At 38.5% G+C, this 15,354-nt stretch overlaps 1 protein-coding gene and 1 long non-coding RNA gene across 2 annotated transcripts in view; one reads left to right on the top strand and one right to left on the bottom strand.

The window, feature by feature from the left end:
- Window positions 1–11,867, top strand: part of LOC118176895 (protein-glutamine gamma-glutamyltransferase 6-like) — a 16,258-nt gene extending 4,391 nt beyond the window's left edge. The window contains exons 6-15 of the mRNA XM_035344172.1: window positions 3,786–3,904; window positions 4,524–4,652; window positions 4,819–4,999; window positions 5,205–5,340; window positions 6,840–6,943; window positions 7,023–7,265; window positions 8,364–8,681; window positions 9,649–9,812; window positions 10,585–10,709; window positions 11,717–11,867. Of these exons, the coding sequence (XP_035200063.1) occupies window positions 3,786–3,904; window positions 4,524–4,652; window positions 4,819–4,999; window positions 5,205–5,340; window positions 6,840–6,943; window positions 7,023–7,265; window positions 8,364–8,681; window positions 9,649–9,812; window positions 10,585–10,709; window positions 11,717–11,867 (1,670 nt within the window). The remainder of the gene's footprint in view (window positions 1–3,785; window positions 3,905–4,523; window positions 4,653–4,818; window positions 5,000–5,204; window positions 5,341–6,839; window positions 6,944–7,022; window positions 7,266–8,363; window positions 8,682–9,648; window positions 9,813–10,584; window positions 10,710–11,716) is intronic.
- Window positions 2,122–3,078, bottom strand: LOC118176967. Its single transcript, XR_004755612.1, has 2 exons — window positions 2,824–3,078; window positions 2,122–2,721 (listed from the first exon to the last, which is right to left on the bottom strand). It is a non-coding gene; the product is annotated as an uncharacterized LOC118176967 (long non-coding RNA).
- Window positions 11,868–15,354: the final 3,487 nt, after the last annotated feature.

Here is a 15,354-nt window from a genome sequence, read left to right as displayed (position 1 = left end):
CCATTTATTTATTTTTTAATTAAAGGGAACATGCTGTAGAGGATGACATCACAGACTCTTTCTTCAGAACTGAGCAGATCACTTTTTCTGTAGATGAGGGCTGACAGACTTTCATAAGTGCATATACACTTTAGAGCAAGCATACAGTGATGTTCTTTACTTGCACCTAAATCAAAGCAAGTCTGCTTTTGTAGATGTTACCTGCAAAGATAATAGCTCAGCTAGCGTTATAAACTGATAGAGGGCTAGTGTGAGGAAGATTGGTATTTCCCATATCTTTCATCATGGGTTAAAAATGGACATCTCTTGCCACTCCCATTTATGTTTGCAGTCTCAGCATATTGCAGAAGAAATGCAAGTTCCTAAGATCTGACTTGTCAAATAAATGACAGACTTCTAAGTTCTAATTGATAGGAACCACACTGCAGGGACATTAAAATTGTCAGTCTTTGACAGTGGTACTTTTAAGACGAGACAAACTGTTGCTAGAGGAAAACTGAGAAAAAGGAAGCTATGACCTTACAATTTAAAACTAATGATTTTGCAGAAGAGTCCTGCAGATTTATCAGATAGCACAATGACCACTGCCAAATAAAAAGGGAGTATCGTTAAAGTAGGATGTGGCTGAACAAGCTTCTGCGAAGCATAATAGCTCTCTGATCCTGACAGAAAGGAACACATTCACTTTGAGAGTATGTTACCACTACAGTAATTGTCACAGTAGACAGATATAGGGAAAAAAATGTTCTCAAAGGATAAATGGCAGCAACAGTCTGTATATAGTGTTCCACATGGGAGCTTAGTCACTAAGCTGGAAAAGAGGGATTAATTCATAAACTGTAGTAAAGAACTACCTAAAACTAAACAGTCAGGACCATAGATAAAAGGAAAATCACTGGGTTAGAGAAAAGCTGCTAATGGATCCTTAAGCGCCATCTGAAAGGACACACTCATCAGAAGCTTCATTATTGACTTTGTTATGCTGACATTAAGTGTCATTGTTCATAGACAGATGGACTGGGATGCCACAAAAATAACTGGATGACCTTAGGGACTGGAGTGCTAGAGAAAGGATAAGATGTAATAATAAAAAATAAAAGACCAGGTAGAAATAAGAATTCCAATGACAGGCTCACCAGCTGGAAATCACGGGTAACGTGAAAGTACTTTTTAACCAAAGGATGAGAACCACAGTGAAGTGGCTCTGAAAAAAGCAAATGCAATATTAAGCTGGGTAAGAGGAAACAGTCCCTCTGATATGTAAAGATTAATGGCATTGCACAAGGAGGTAGTGTGATCTCACTTGGAATATTCTCAGTTCATCTTTCATGAACAAGAACTGTGAAGTATAAGTTCAGAGCAGGGTTACTATCATGACTGAACACAAGAAAAACTTTCTGGATAAAATTACTTTAAAATTTTTAGTTTAGCAAGCAGAAAGCAACTCATTTCACAGGTTGTATATCTGAAATAAGCACAGAATTTGGACACAGAAAACACCGATCTTCCTACAATGGTAATAAACCATTAAGCTTAATAATTCAAGTATTTGTTTCAAACCTGTAGATTAAAAAAAAAAAAAAAAAGTTTTGGCATTAGATGTCCTTTTGAAACTTTAGTAAAGGCAAACTTATTTAAGATACTTGCAAGCCAGACTTTGATAGTAACGCATTATATCCTGATGCTATTGAAGGAATGTACAGTCAACTACTAGAATAAGAAGCGAACCATTGAATCATGGAAACCATTTCCAGGTACATGAAGGAGAAGATAACCATCAGGAGTAGTCAGCATGGATTCACTAAGGGGAAGTCATGTCTGACCAAACCAATAAGCTTCTGTAATGAAATCACTAGTCGGATGGATGGGGGTGAGGTGTTGGGGGGGGAAAGCAGTGAATGTCATCTTCCTGGACTTCAGTAAGGTCTTTCCGACTATCACCTATAAGCTCCTTGCAGAGAAACAGTTGAAGTATGGGATGGATGAACAGACAGTGAGGTAGATTGAAAACTAGCTGAACTGCCTCATCCAGAGGGTAGTAGTCAGTGGTGCAAAGTGTAGTTAGAGGCCATTAACAAGTGGAGTATCCCCACATGTCAATACTAGGCCCACTCTCTTTTTAACATCTTCATTAATGATCTGAATGATGAGGTAGAAGACACCCTCGGTAAATTTGCAGAGAGCACAAAACTGGCAGGAGTGGCTGACTCACCAGAAGGCCATTCCATTGTCCAGAAGGACCTTGACAAGCTGGAGAAGTGTGCTGACAAAAATCTCATGAAGTTCAACAAGAAGCACAGAGTCCTGCACCTGAGAAGGAACTCCAGGCACCAGGGCATGCTGGTGGTCACCCAGCTGGAAAGCAGCAGAAAAGGACCTGGGGTCCTGGTGGACACCAAGCTGGACATGAGCAGCAATGTGCCCATGCTGCTAAGGAGGCTTAAAGTATTCTTGGCTGCATTAGGCATAGTATTGTCAGCAGGTCAGGACAGGTGATTCTTCCCCCTCTGCTCAGCTTTGGTGAGGCCACACTTTGAGTGCTGCATCCAGTGATGGGCCCCCAGTACAAGAGCAATGTGGACATACTGGAGATAATCCAATGTAGGGCCACCAAGATTATCAATGGAGCACCTCTCCTGCGAGAAGAGGTTGAGAGAGCTGGGATTGTTCAGCCTGGAGAAGAGAAGGTTCAGGGGAGATCCCATCAGTGTCTATAAATACCTGAAGGAAAGGTGCAAAGAGGATGGAGCCAGGCTCTTTTCAGCGGTGCCCAGTGCCAGGACAAGAGGCAATGAGTGCAAACTGAAAAAAGACAGGAGGTACTGTCTAAACAGCAGGAAGCACTTCTGTGCTGTGTGGGTGACGGAGCACCAGTATAGGTTGCCCATTGGTGCTAGAGACTCATTCTTTGGAGATCTTCAGAATCCATCTCAACAACCTGTTCTAGGTATCCCTGCTTGAACAATGGGGTTGGACCAGATGACATCCAGGGATCCCTTCCCCAGTCTAAATCATTCTGTGAAATAAATTACACATTCTTTTTACTTGCAGGGAGGGAAGGGAGTCCTTTATAAGACGGTAAATAAATTGACTCAGCAAAATAGAAAACTTATTTATAAATTATTTTTTTAAATCCTGAAGTTTAAGAAAATGTTTTAAAGTATTATGAGATTGAATACAGCACTAAGATAGTACTAACCTAAAGAGAGAACAAAACAACCTGGAAATCCATTGGAAGGCAGTGCTTTCATAGCAGCTACATACTGTGTCATAGACTAGGGCAACCAATGAGCAACAATGAAATCAAAGTGAATGGTTCAGCACGATATCCTAATATCATTTCTGATAGTGATTTGGGCTCTTAAAACAAGGTTAACATCACTAGAAAATAGAATAAAATATCATTATCATCTGTATGATTGTTTTCAAATGCATCTTCTGCTTGCAACTACTCCAATAAGGCAGTGAGCTAACTTGGACATCTCTCCATCTTCGCCAGAAAACTACAACATAAAGACAAGGAACACTAAAAAGTGGGGGAAGTCATATAACATGCATTTCCTTCCCTCCCTTGGCCGGGCCCTCCCCCCCCCCCCCGCCCCAGGCATAAACAGTAACTAGGCATTTTCACTGAACTGTACATGTCCAGGGAGTTATAGCAAAGAGATATTGTTTTCCAAATAGTAAAGCTACTTCCTCATGTTAAGTCAAGATAAAGTTTTTTTGTCCAAGGTTGCTAGTGTTCCCAGCTTTAAGTGTAAAAGCATGTCTAACTTTGTTTTCAGGTGATGATGTTTACATGGCTAATGAAAATGAGAGACAGGAGTATGTTCTAAATGAAAATGGAATTATCTTTGTGGGCAATGCAAAGTACATTGAAGCAAGAGGATGGTACTATGGACAGGTAAGCTGTAAGGAATTAATTAGGACCTTCATTCTGTCTCCAGTATCATTTTCTCTTACCATTGTTTGCCTGTTTGATAAGTATACATATGTATATGGAAACTGGACAAACCTGGCTAGCTCTACTTGTGGTTTGCTCACTGCACACTTTGTAGGACTTAGGACTGAGAGATGACTTAGCACAGCACTGCAGCTAGGACTGACTTCTACATGTACCATGGGCCTCCTCTGTGATCAGAGCATCCACAGTATGACTGAAACTATACTAATGTGGATCCAAGACACCCACTATTTTTTAATGCAGTTACAATGGGCTAGAACCAAAAACCGATGTAATTCCAGTAACTGCAGACAGAATAAGCTTACCAGATTCAGTTTTACTACCGTCATTTTTTTCCTGACGGCAAAAGACACCATGCCAGACTTCTGGTATGTTTAGTTATCCCTGGCTTTAGCCAATATTGCAGCATGAACCAACCACACACTACTATCTTTGTGCCTCACTATTCCTGCCACTTTTGAGCTGAAATAGCTAAAAAAGAAGGAAATGAAGTGGAATCTCCCCTAATTTTGTTAGCATAACTATCCATTTCTTAAACACTTCTCCTATCTGATCACAGTTCCAAGATCAGCTTCTAAACACCTGTCTCACCATGCTTGATCTGAGTCTGTACTATCGTCAGGACCCAGCCATTGATGTATCCCGAAGAGGAGATCCTAAATATGTGGGCCGAGTAATCAGTTCTATGGTAAGAAATGGACAACTTAATCTAAACTCTGCACACAGAAAGCAGTGTCTACCCCAGTGAGACTTAACCACCTGATCCTTGAGCAATATAATTGAAAAAAAAAAAAAAGATATGGTGCATTACACACAGCTGATTTTGCCCATTCTGTCCATTGGCCTATTTTTAGATCAATGGAAATGATAATGATAATGGAGTTCTCCTTGGAAAGTGGCAAGGAAGTTTCCATTCACATGAGAATCCATCCAGATGGGATGGCAGTGTGGTAATCCTCCAGAAATGGCGTCAGGACAACTACAAACCAGTTCAATATGGCCAGTGCTGGGTTTTTGCAGGTGTGATGTGTACAGGTAAGCTTTGAGAATAAAGGGCTATGGTGAAATGGAGGCAACATGTGACCTGTGGTTTTGTCAGAACTACAAAGCAATTAATTCTGCAAGAGGAATAATGCTTTGAAGACTGCAAATGCTGAAGAACCACAATGTATTTAGAAACAAATATGTTTCTATAATATTTGTAATCACTGGAGTCTTTTTTGTTTTTAATGTATTTCAGTTTTGAGGTGCTTGGGGATTCCAACTCGTTTGGTTTCAAATTTTAACTCTGCCCATGATGTGGATAGAAACCTCAGCATTGATAAATACTATGACAGCTCCGGGAAGAGTCTTAATATCAGCAAGGATTCCACGTGGTAAACTTAAGTTTTTGCATCTCACCCACAGTTAGAGAGAGGATTGATGAGATCAAAAAACATGAGCATTAGTAGTACAAAAGCAACAGAATGGATATTTAATACAAACATCTAAATTAATAGACTAGCCACCCATTTGGAAAGAAACCATACTGCATGGATTTGGGGTAACATTTACTTCAAACTAAAAACAACAACAGTTTTCCTGCAGTCCCAGACCTCAGACTAGTTGCAGCTTTTTTTTTTAAAAAAAAAAAAGTTCCCATTGAGAATGTACCAACTTCAGAGTCCTTGATTTATTTACCCTTCAATCAGACGGTTCCTAATAATGCAGTTATGTACCTTCCATGCTCCTAACTAGTTTACCGCTGCAATAACTTTTTAATTACATATCCAAAGCCTGTGTTTCTCAGATTGGCCTGCCATTCTCCTCAGGGAGATAGGAGACTCCCCAAGAAGTCTTCCAGCACTCCTGTAGCTAGCCCTTCCTTTTATGGGAGTTGTAAGAGAGAACAATCCCAACACTCTCCAGACTTGATTACTGAGGCACTGTAGTCCAGTGCTCTAAACTGTAAAGTGATCTACGATCATGACTCAAGCCCCAAAATTTGATTAGCCAAGGAAACTTTTTTTAAAAAAATATTATACCATTTTACACTTTACCCCCCAATTTCAAATCAGAATGTGAACTAACTACAGCCTTTTACCCAAGGGTATATGACATAACTCAGTCTTTTTGTGCTTAGCCAAAATTTCACTTTTACATAGTGCGTTGTTTTTTTTCCCCACTGAGCGTATGTGGCCGAACAACATGGGAAACTTTCCCATCCCCTAACTTCCTCAAAAGCATTGGCCCCTGAACAAAGCAGACACAATGTCTTTTCTGGGTCCTCCTGTGACTTACAATTAACCAGTCCTTTGTGCTATCCTTTCCTTTGGCCTGTGGAACTCAAAGAGGTTTTAAACAGGACAAGAGAGATTCGTAGAGAATAAGATTACTAATAACCATTAAGCTAGTGGTCTCAACTCTGACTGCTACAAAGCAGTAGGGCATATTATGGCAGGGGTCATTCAATTCACATACTCTTCTTAGCTTGTTTCTAAGCATTTCCTGCTGCACACTACTATAGATGGACTATTGTACTTTGTTAATGTTTTATTTCATTATAGCTTTGTTAAATTTCTTTTAAACTTAGCAACTCCCACATTTGAAGGTTACTGAGACCAATCCCCAAATGTTGCCTATATTCACAACCTAAATCTTTCATATCATTACAAAAGCAAGCTGTTGACTTCTGTTTGTAGTTGTTGTGGGGTTTTGTTTTTTGCTGGTTTGTTTATTCACAGAGGCCTACACTTCAACAGCAAGCAGTAAATCTGTACTTTGAGAAAGGCAGTGAGTTGCTGTCTCCGGACAGCCTGTATCACATTTTAGGGAATCTTTAAAAACCACAGTTCCCATATTACCATGCTTTCTAGACACTGTTCTTTGTCTCCAGGGACTATCATGTGTGGAATGAAAGCTGGTTTATTCGCCCAGACCTGGGAACACAATACAATGGATGGCAAGTTTTAGATGCGACTCCGCAAGAACAAAGCAAAGGTACCTGTATCACGACTTAATATTGCTTCTCCAAACTAAGCATGACTAATGAAGTTTGACACTTTTTTTCATGTTTTAGGATTATTCCAGTGTGGTCCTGCATCTGTCATAGCCATCAAAGAAGGCGATGTAGACTTGGATTATGACACATTATTTGTATATACAGAGGTGAATGCTGATTGCAACAGATGGATAGTATACAATGATGGAACTAAGAAGAGAGTTTATTGTGATACTGAAATAATTGGCAGGTTTATCAGCACCAAAGCTGTGGGCAGCAATTCCCGTGTGGATGTCACTTATAACTACAAATACCCAGAAGGTAAAGGAAGAGTTTGTTATCACAATTCATCTCCTACAGAATTCTTGGTGGTAGGCAGCTAGGATGGGTAGCCTGTTTTGCTTGGGCATCCCTCTGATTCCTTTAGAAATTTTTTCTGTTGTCAGACGACTTTCCTAATACAGTGTGTTTTATATTTATATTTTTGTGTACTTGGTAGTTTCCTTGCTAAGGCACAGCACAAAATATACTTTGGTCTCTCACAGAAAATTACGAACTGAAACATATAGAGAAAACAGGGCTATAAGTTATGTTTTACTACCCAAGGCAGATAAATTCTCAAGCGGTCATACAAAGAGTGCACAGGACTGTAGTACGGAAGTTATAGATTAATAGATAGCAGCTTTCTCGTTTATCTGGCAGACAGACTGGGACAACAATCAAACACGTTAAACTGGTCTTCAAACACTAGACACCTATCATCTCCCATATGACCACATACTCAGATTCGGCAAATAAATTCTTCCCTGCCATCTCTGTTCCAATACTTCATGTTTCCTTTGGAAGACGCCACTATACTCTGCTCCCAAGAGTGGTGACTCACTTGGTCTCCCTCTTTAACTAATACACTGAACTGTGCTCTTTTGTGCTTCTGCTCTGACATCCAGCCATCAGCGAACCAGCTGTTATGGGTTTGTACTCCCTGTAGATTCAGTCTACACAGTATTGGATTCTAGAAACAGAACTACTGGGAAACGGTAAAGGGAATAATCACCTGTACTTAGAAAAACAAAGCAGCAAGGGTTAAAAACAGCTTAGTCGTGCTTGCAAGAATATTTTTATCTTCCCTTAAACACTTGGTATCTGTCTTTTCATAAGAGTTAAGGCTTGCCATTCAGAATCAGTGGCCATATTTCAATACTCCAGTCCACAAGCTTTTAGTGCAACCATATTTAAAACAGAGGCTGGTTATCATCAGATAAGCCGAGTGACACTTAGCACACTACTCCATATTCTGACCAAAGAAAAATAATTTTTGCAGTACAGAGTTGACATCCTGCGTCATTCTGATAGTCTAGTCTTTAAAAGTTCAATGGAAGAAAAAAGTCTGAATCTGACTTGGTTCTCTCCTTTGACCAGGTTCTTCTGAGGAAAGACGAGTTTACAAAAAGGCTTTGGCCAAGATATTTGGATCGAACATCACAGAAGGACACACTGAACCTCCACGTGAAAGATCTTCAGAGGCCATTAGAAAACCTGGGATCTCTGGGAAGTTCAAGTTGGCTGAACCTCCAATATTTGGCAAAGATGTTACCCTTATCTTAATTCTCAATAACCTATCTTCTGACCACAAGACTGTGAAGGTGGACATGAGTGCATCAACTGTCCTGTACACAAGGAGAGCAGTGGCAGAGATCCTGAAGGCAACTGCATCTGTGGATCTCGGTTCTAAGCAAGGTAACATTTAATATCCCCAGGGAGCCAATATAGGCCTCCTCTTAGCCATTAAAGCATCACCTGAAGGCAACCGGAAGGAATAAATGTCAATATAATGTCTGTATCGGCCTCATAGTACATTAACTTAGTCCATATCTTAGCTTAGCAGCGTTATTTATGACTATTTTACAATTATTTTTTCCCCCTCTGAAAACATTCACTAGTTCAACCAGGAACTGAAGGTCCATGAGTTCTTATATAGAAGGCTATGTCTACATTATAGCAACAGAAGCAACACACATGTACATGTGTCTGTGGTCATTATGGCATGTATAGGAACTCTTAAGAAATAAAGAGCTCTGATTTATGCTTTCTGGCACTCAACAGGAAATATCTTAATATAACAGAGTTTAACAGAAATTAACAGGGCCAAAAGTTGAAATTTACAGTTTCTAGCCCCCACCCTATCACCTCCCCTCCACCCAGCCAAGGTGGAAACTAGCCAAAACTATTATAGAGATGTTTTTAATCCCCAGCATCTGCAAATAAACTTTTCAAACGTGCACCCCCCCCCCCCCCAGCAGAAAAGTACTAGGACCAAGACAGTAAGCAGCTGACCAGAACACTTGAATAGGATCTCTGAAACTTGACTAAACAAATATATGGAGGGAATAGATCAAAATGATTACATATCTAATTATAAAAAATACAAAGGTACAGGAATCCAGTAAAATGCAGATAAGCAGATTCCTTTTTTTCAGGCCAAAATTCTCTATTCCAAACCATAAGAGTCAAAGGAGTTCTTTTAAAATAGAAAAGATTCAGCAGTAGAGGGAAATACACAACTGTCCTCACAAGGAAGAAATATACACAGACTCCAGCTGTCTTGTATTCTGTTCTCTTCCATAATTTCATAGAGCCTCACACTAACTCTCTCTTCTTTAGCATTCTTTGAGAATGTAATGGCTCCTAAATGTCTGAATTGCAGGAAAACATATCCGGTTAAAAATCCCTTATTCTTATTATGGAAAATATCTGACTACTGACAAAAGGATTCAAGTTACCGCTTTGTGTGAAGTCATGCGCACGCATGGGGTAAAGCTGCTGGTGGAGAAGACAATTATTTTAGAGGACACAAACATCATCATTAAGGTAAAAAAAAAAAAAAAAAAAAAAAAAAAAAAAAAAAAAAACCTCGTTGAGGTCCTAAAAGGACAGAAAGAACTAAAGAGTCTTTCTAGAGCTCAGAACTTATGGAAATTTGACAATAAATGTATGAATTTAGACTGCAGTTTCAGATGTTGCTCTAAATTTCGGAATACTTAAATGGAGAAAGTATATTTTTTTCAAAATGGCAGTACATGTGAGAAACCACTTTTGAATCTTTGCTAGAATCTGCCCCCTGTTCTTCAGAACAGCTGTTACCTTTCTTCGTTCCCAGACACGTTCCACTGCTGTGAGTTTACAGAAATTGTTTCCATTCCATCTTTATTCTAGTTGTTGACAAGCCTTTGTGTTGCCTTTAAACAATTTTGCCTTCTCCCAAAGTACAGACATAAGGCCTGAATTCTAATTTATATTAGGGACAGTTTATATTGTTAATACTTTAATCAATGATGTGCCCAGAAAAACACAGTTAGCAACCCTAATATCAGACAGGTTTAATTAGACATCTGTATAGTCAGTATTTTGTTTCACTGAAATTGTATATAGAACACTGCATGCAGACTGACAGCACTATTTAGTAAATCCAAATCCAACTGCACATATTAGCAAAGGCATACTATGTGTGAAATTCCAGTGCTCCTATAAATATCTTATTCATCTTCAAATATAAGAGATACTCTGCTTACAGTTCAACTGAGCTCTGACTCTAGAAAAGTGTAAAAGAGTGAACGAACAGAAAAATGTCTTTGTCATTTAGATTCCTCGGCGGGTTGTAGTGAACAAAGCTGCTACTCTAGAGATCTCATATGCCAATCCCCTCCCTGAACCTGTGAACCGCTGTGTACTACTAGTGACTGTGATGAATCAACAGGTCAAAATACAGTAAGTGAAAGCTGCAGCATGTACTCAGTGCTTCTAACGTGACCAATAGCATGGTTAGTTTCTCAATAAGAAAAAAAAAAATGTATCTTATGGAATATATATATATTCAATTTCTGAAAATAAAAACACCACCAAATAAATATGTACTGAGAATTGATGATTTCTCAGTCACGTATTATTTTTTCTACCTAGGAACTTCTTCAAGAGCTAAAAACTGCTAACACTCCTCTTGGGAGAGGATGTGTGCATATCATATTCTTTTGTCTCTGTGTTAGGTCAGCTTGGCTTTGCATTTCTACTTTTCTATACAATACCTTGATAGTACAAAAGTAAGTCTGAGCTAGAGCAAACCAGTAGAACAGTGTCACAGCTTCTTCGATTTCAGCCTGAACAAGAAGTTGCTCTGTACTTCATTAATGTAGGAGAAAATTATGCCTTTTCAAGACGTGACAGCAAGATGTTCTGTTACATGTTCTTCCCCCTCTAGACTCTGATTTTTTATGGGTTAACTCAGCGTTGCATATTTAGTATATTCTAAAGCTTGTTTTATTATGAAACAGCCTGACTTGCTGTGGCTCTGGAAATATTTGGACATGATAACCCATAAAATATGGAAAACATAATTGCAGTGAAAAACTAAACTGAAAAAAAAAAAAAAAGGACCCTGGCCATGAGAAGAAATCATATTATTGCCAAAATGGACATGATCCAAGCAGACATCAAGCAGAGAACTGACTTTAACATGTCTTCCTATTCTGAGTTTCTATGTTGACTAACCAAATTTGTATCCAGCTCTAACATGGAAGCATGCTGTAGTGCTTCTAACCCCCATCATTCTATTCAAAAGTAAATGATTGTGGTACTGTCCTCCCTCACTTCTTAGTCTGTACAAAACCCTAAGTAATTCTCAGAAAACAAAGTTGGGTCTGGAGTCTTGTTGGTTATTGGGAATCTCAGTGAAACACAATATAAGCCTGAATGAATTGATTTTTTTGTTTTGTTTTCAGTCTGGCACGACTGGCACCAAGGGAGAGATCAAGAATTTATTTTGAATTTACACCTCGAAGGACTGGGCCCTTACAGCTGCAAGTAGACTTCTCTTGCGACAAATTTTCACATATTAAGGGCTTTGCAACCATTGCAGTAGCACCCATGTAGTGTGATGGAGTCAATTTCCTCGTTCAGCATTAACATGGCAAGATACTCTTCTTTGTATAGGGACAGTGATGACAGCAAGAAACTTCCCACAAAAATGGGTGACTTCTTACATTACAATAGAATTAAGTTTTCTGCTTTTACAGTGCTTAGTTATCTAGTCTCTACCTGTATTTCTTTTTAGTCCTCTTGTCCAGAGAAATAAAACCCCTTCCTTGTAGATATAGTTTCACTGTTCTATCAAATCTACTCATTGTGTTAAGCTCCAGGTTTTGACTTTTCCATCAGATAATTAATGCAATCTCTTTGTAATCTCATTCTAATTGTCAGCAATAAAAAACTATTACAATAACTGTATTCTTTTATAATGGCTTGTATATTCCATGAAAATATTATGAGTAATCAGAAAAATGAAGAAAGTTCTTTTTCCTGCATTTAACAAGTTTTATACCTTACGAAGTGGAACATCTCCTCTATTGATCATTTCATTATTTTGTGAGACCTGTACCTTTGTGAATGGGGGGAAAAAAGCCTACAAAGACTGAGAAAAAGTAATCTTTCAGACCCATGAAACCAGTACTTCTCTAGTCTGTAGGAATAGGCCTGTAACAGAGCAGACAACACATATACATATCCTAATCAATAGTGTGACAGATTGCCAAGCACAAGACAGGGAAAATCTGACATTAATATAGAAGCCCAGCAACACAAGGTAACTAATGGTTTTTGCCCACTACTGTAAGGTCACTAGAAACGAAGAACACATTTACCATCAAACCTTCCAAATGTAACTTATTCACGAGCAACCCCCACTTCACATTTCTGTCAGTGTTTGCATACAAATGGCCCTTTTGTGGGTTCCTGATCCTAACAAGGCCAGGCACCAGATGTCACCAACAGCACCCTTTCAAATAGGCTCAGAACTTCTATATTACCCCAGCTAATGTAGCCTCTCCAGTGAGAGCTGTAAAAGCTAATGGCTAACTGGGCAGAGTAACTACCTAGCCACACTTCAGAATTAGAGTGTGATGCAATAATGGTGTAGAAAAGTCTCTGTCAAGCTTGAGAATTTAGTTTTGTTCTCTGGCTTATAAAATGTTTAAAGCAGAATTAATAAAGCCAAAATTCTGAGCCACAGAGCTGGTAGGAGTTAGACATGGATAGCTCATGTCTGACAAACGATGGTATTTCGGGTCTGACACACCCAGACACTACTACAGATTCTGACTGAAAAAAGTTATACAAGAAACTGTACCAAAACTCTAGAGTCCCTTTCTAAAATAAATTTATGCTGCAGGTAACTAACTTGCCATTTTGGTTGCATGCAACCTTGATATGAAATTGGAAACAAAACAGAAAACAGCTACACAGACAAAATATGCAACGTAGAAGTGTTTAGGTGAGGAAAATAAGGAATCATCCTTTTTTCTTCTATCCCCCTTACTCCTCAGTCACAGTCCAATGGAAATTCAGAATGGTGTGCAACATCCTGTCAGGACAAATTGGCAGGGAATTTTTCTAGATAAGACCTGGCACAAGATGAGGGAGGAGAGAGCATGAGAGAGCTTAAAAGGGCGGAGAAGAGTGTCTGTAATTAGAATGGGCAGGGCTTACACCAGAAAAACAACTCTGTAGCTTCCTCCAGGTCACAGCTCAGGATGCTTTTCCAAATAGCTACAGAGAAATTATGTACATATATTATGAATGCAAATTATAAACAAAAATGATTAAAAGCAAAGGCGGACACTAAACACTCCTCTGTATGTAATAGAACCTCCTGATACACAAATGACTGTATAAGCATGCCCTCCCAGTGGGATGTATTGTATCTTATATAAGAAATGTATATTACAGGTAATCATGTCAGAAACAGCTAGTGAGAATATCACAACTCAGTATGCTTTCGAGAAAGAATCAATTATATGAAGTTATGTGAAAGATCTTCAGGCAGGTCTGTCTTTTTTTTTCTTTTTTTGAAGGATAAAAGGATTATACTATGTAAAGTTATGATGATACTGAGTTACAATAACACTAATAAATTACAAATCTATTCTGATTGCTCCACATCCCATATACACTTGTTGTAGGATGTGTGTAGGGTATTTGTTTATACCTGCCCTCTGTTCATGCAGTCTCCAGAAACCTAAATTGACACAAACTAAACTATGCAAAATGAAGTTGCCTTGGTCTCCTTAAGAACTATTTATTTGTTTGATTCAATTTGGATTTTTTTTTCCCTCTCTTAGCAGAGAAGACACAAGGATACTGTTTATAATATTTCCTCAGGGATTCACCAATTTTAAATAGTCATAATTAGATTCAAGATTGTGCAATTAAATCAGTCCTAAATAGATGCTTTTGTAGGATATTACTAAAACAACAGTAACTAGCTACCACAGGTCACACCCTTCTTATATAAACTCTAGCTTATTTAATGGAGTCGGAGTCCTAAGCCTTTCATTACATATGCTGGTGGAAGAGGATTCAGAAAGTTATTGCACAGTTTTTTAGCCATAGCCTGAACTACATAAAAGGGTGGAAAAGAAGAAAGAAACCTTATGGCAGGTAAGGAAAAAAAAAAGAAGAAACATAGCTTGGTTCCTCCAGACATCTCTCTACCAATACAGATAAGTGACATTTGCTGAGGGAACAGGCCAAATTACATCTCATTGTTCTCTTGGCAAATTAACGCATTAGTTATGCTATTAGAAATTATTATTATTGGTATGATGTGCCTTGAATGTATTTTTTTCATGTAACAGAAAAATAGAGTAAGAAATGATATATTTTTTAATAATTTCAGTTAACTGCTCTATACAGTGCTTTTGCTGCCATGTAGGCAACTTAGTGACTTGAGAATCAAACTGCCATGCAGAAGTCCCAGGCTCTAGTCCTTTTCTGATACCAAACTGATGAATGGCCTCAGTAAGATCATTTAATGGCCCCTGGACTCCCACATTCACCTTGACAAAGTGGGTGTGTTAGCCTGTGTGCTCCTTGGTTGAAGTGCAGTGCCAGTATCTATGTACTGCCTTGCACTTGCTCTCACTCCCATACCCAATTAGTAGTTTTTTCAATTGTACATTGACAGGATTATTGGAAATATGCTTTTCCAAAAGAAAGATACTGAGTCAGAAAGATAAATTAGAAGATTAAAATTGAAACTGTAATGAAAATCAAAATAAGTAGAAATTTGAAGTATACATGGACAAAGACTAGTGTTAGGTTTTAGTGTGATTTTGTCACATACAGAAGCCTTTTTTAAAAAAACAAACAAACAAACACCACTAATCTCCTGGACATATTCACTAGGAATACCTCTGAAATCATTAACTTTTCAAGGCATGCCAAAATACTAATGCAGCAAATTCTTAGAGGTAAGCCTTCTTCACGTGTTATCTCTTACTCTGTTGTACACCTTATCTTTACTTATGACATTCCACTCTGAAAATCTTCAAAAATTTATTAGGCCCCACTACTATCCTTAAGA

Source organism: Oxyura jamaicensis, chromosome 20 (assembly GCF_011077185.1).
Source record: "Oxyura jamaicensis isolate SHBP4307 breed ruddy duck chromosome 20, BPBGC_Ojam_1.0, whole genome shotgun sequence".
In the NCBI taxonomy this organism is placed as follows: Eukaryota; Metazoa; Chordata; class Aves; order Anseriformes; family Anatidae; genus Oxyura; species Oxyura jamaicensis.
This window is presented reverse-complemented; position numbering and strand designations above follow the sequence as displayed.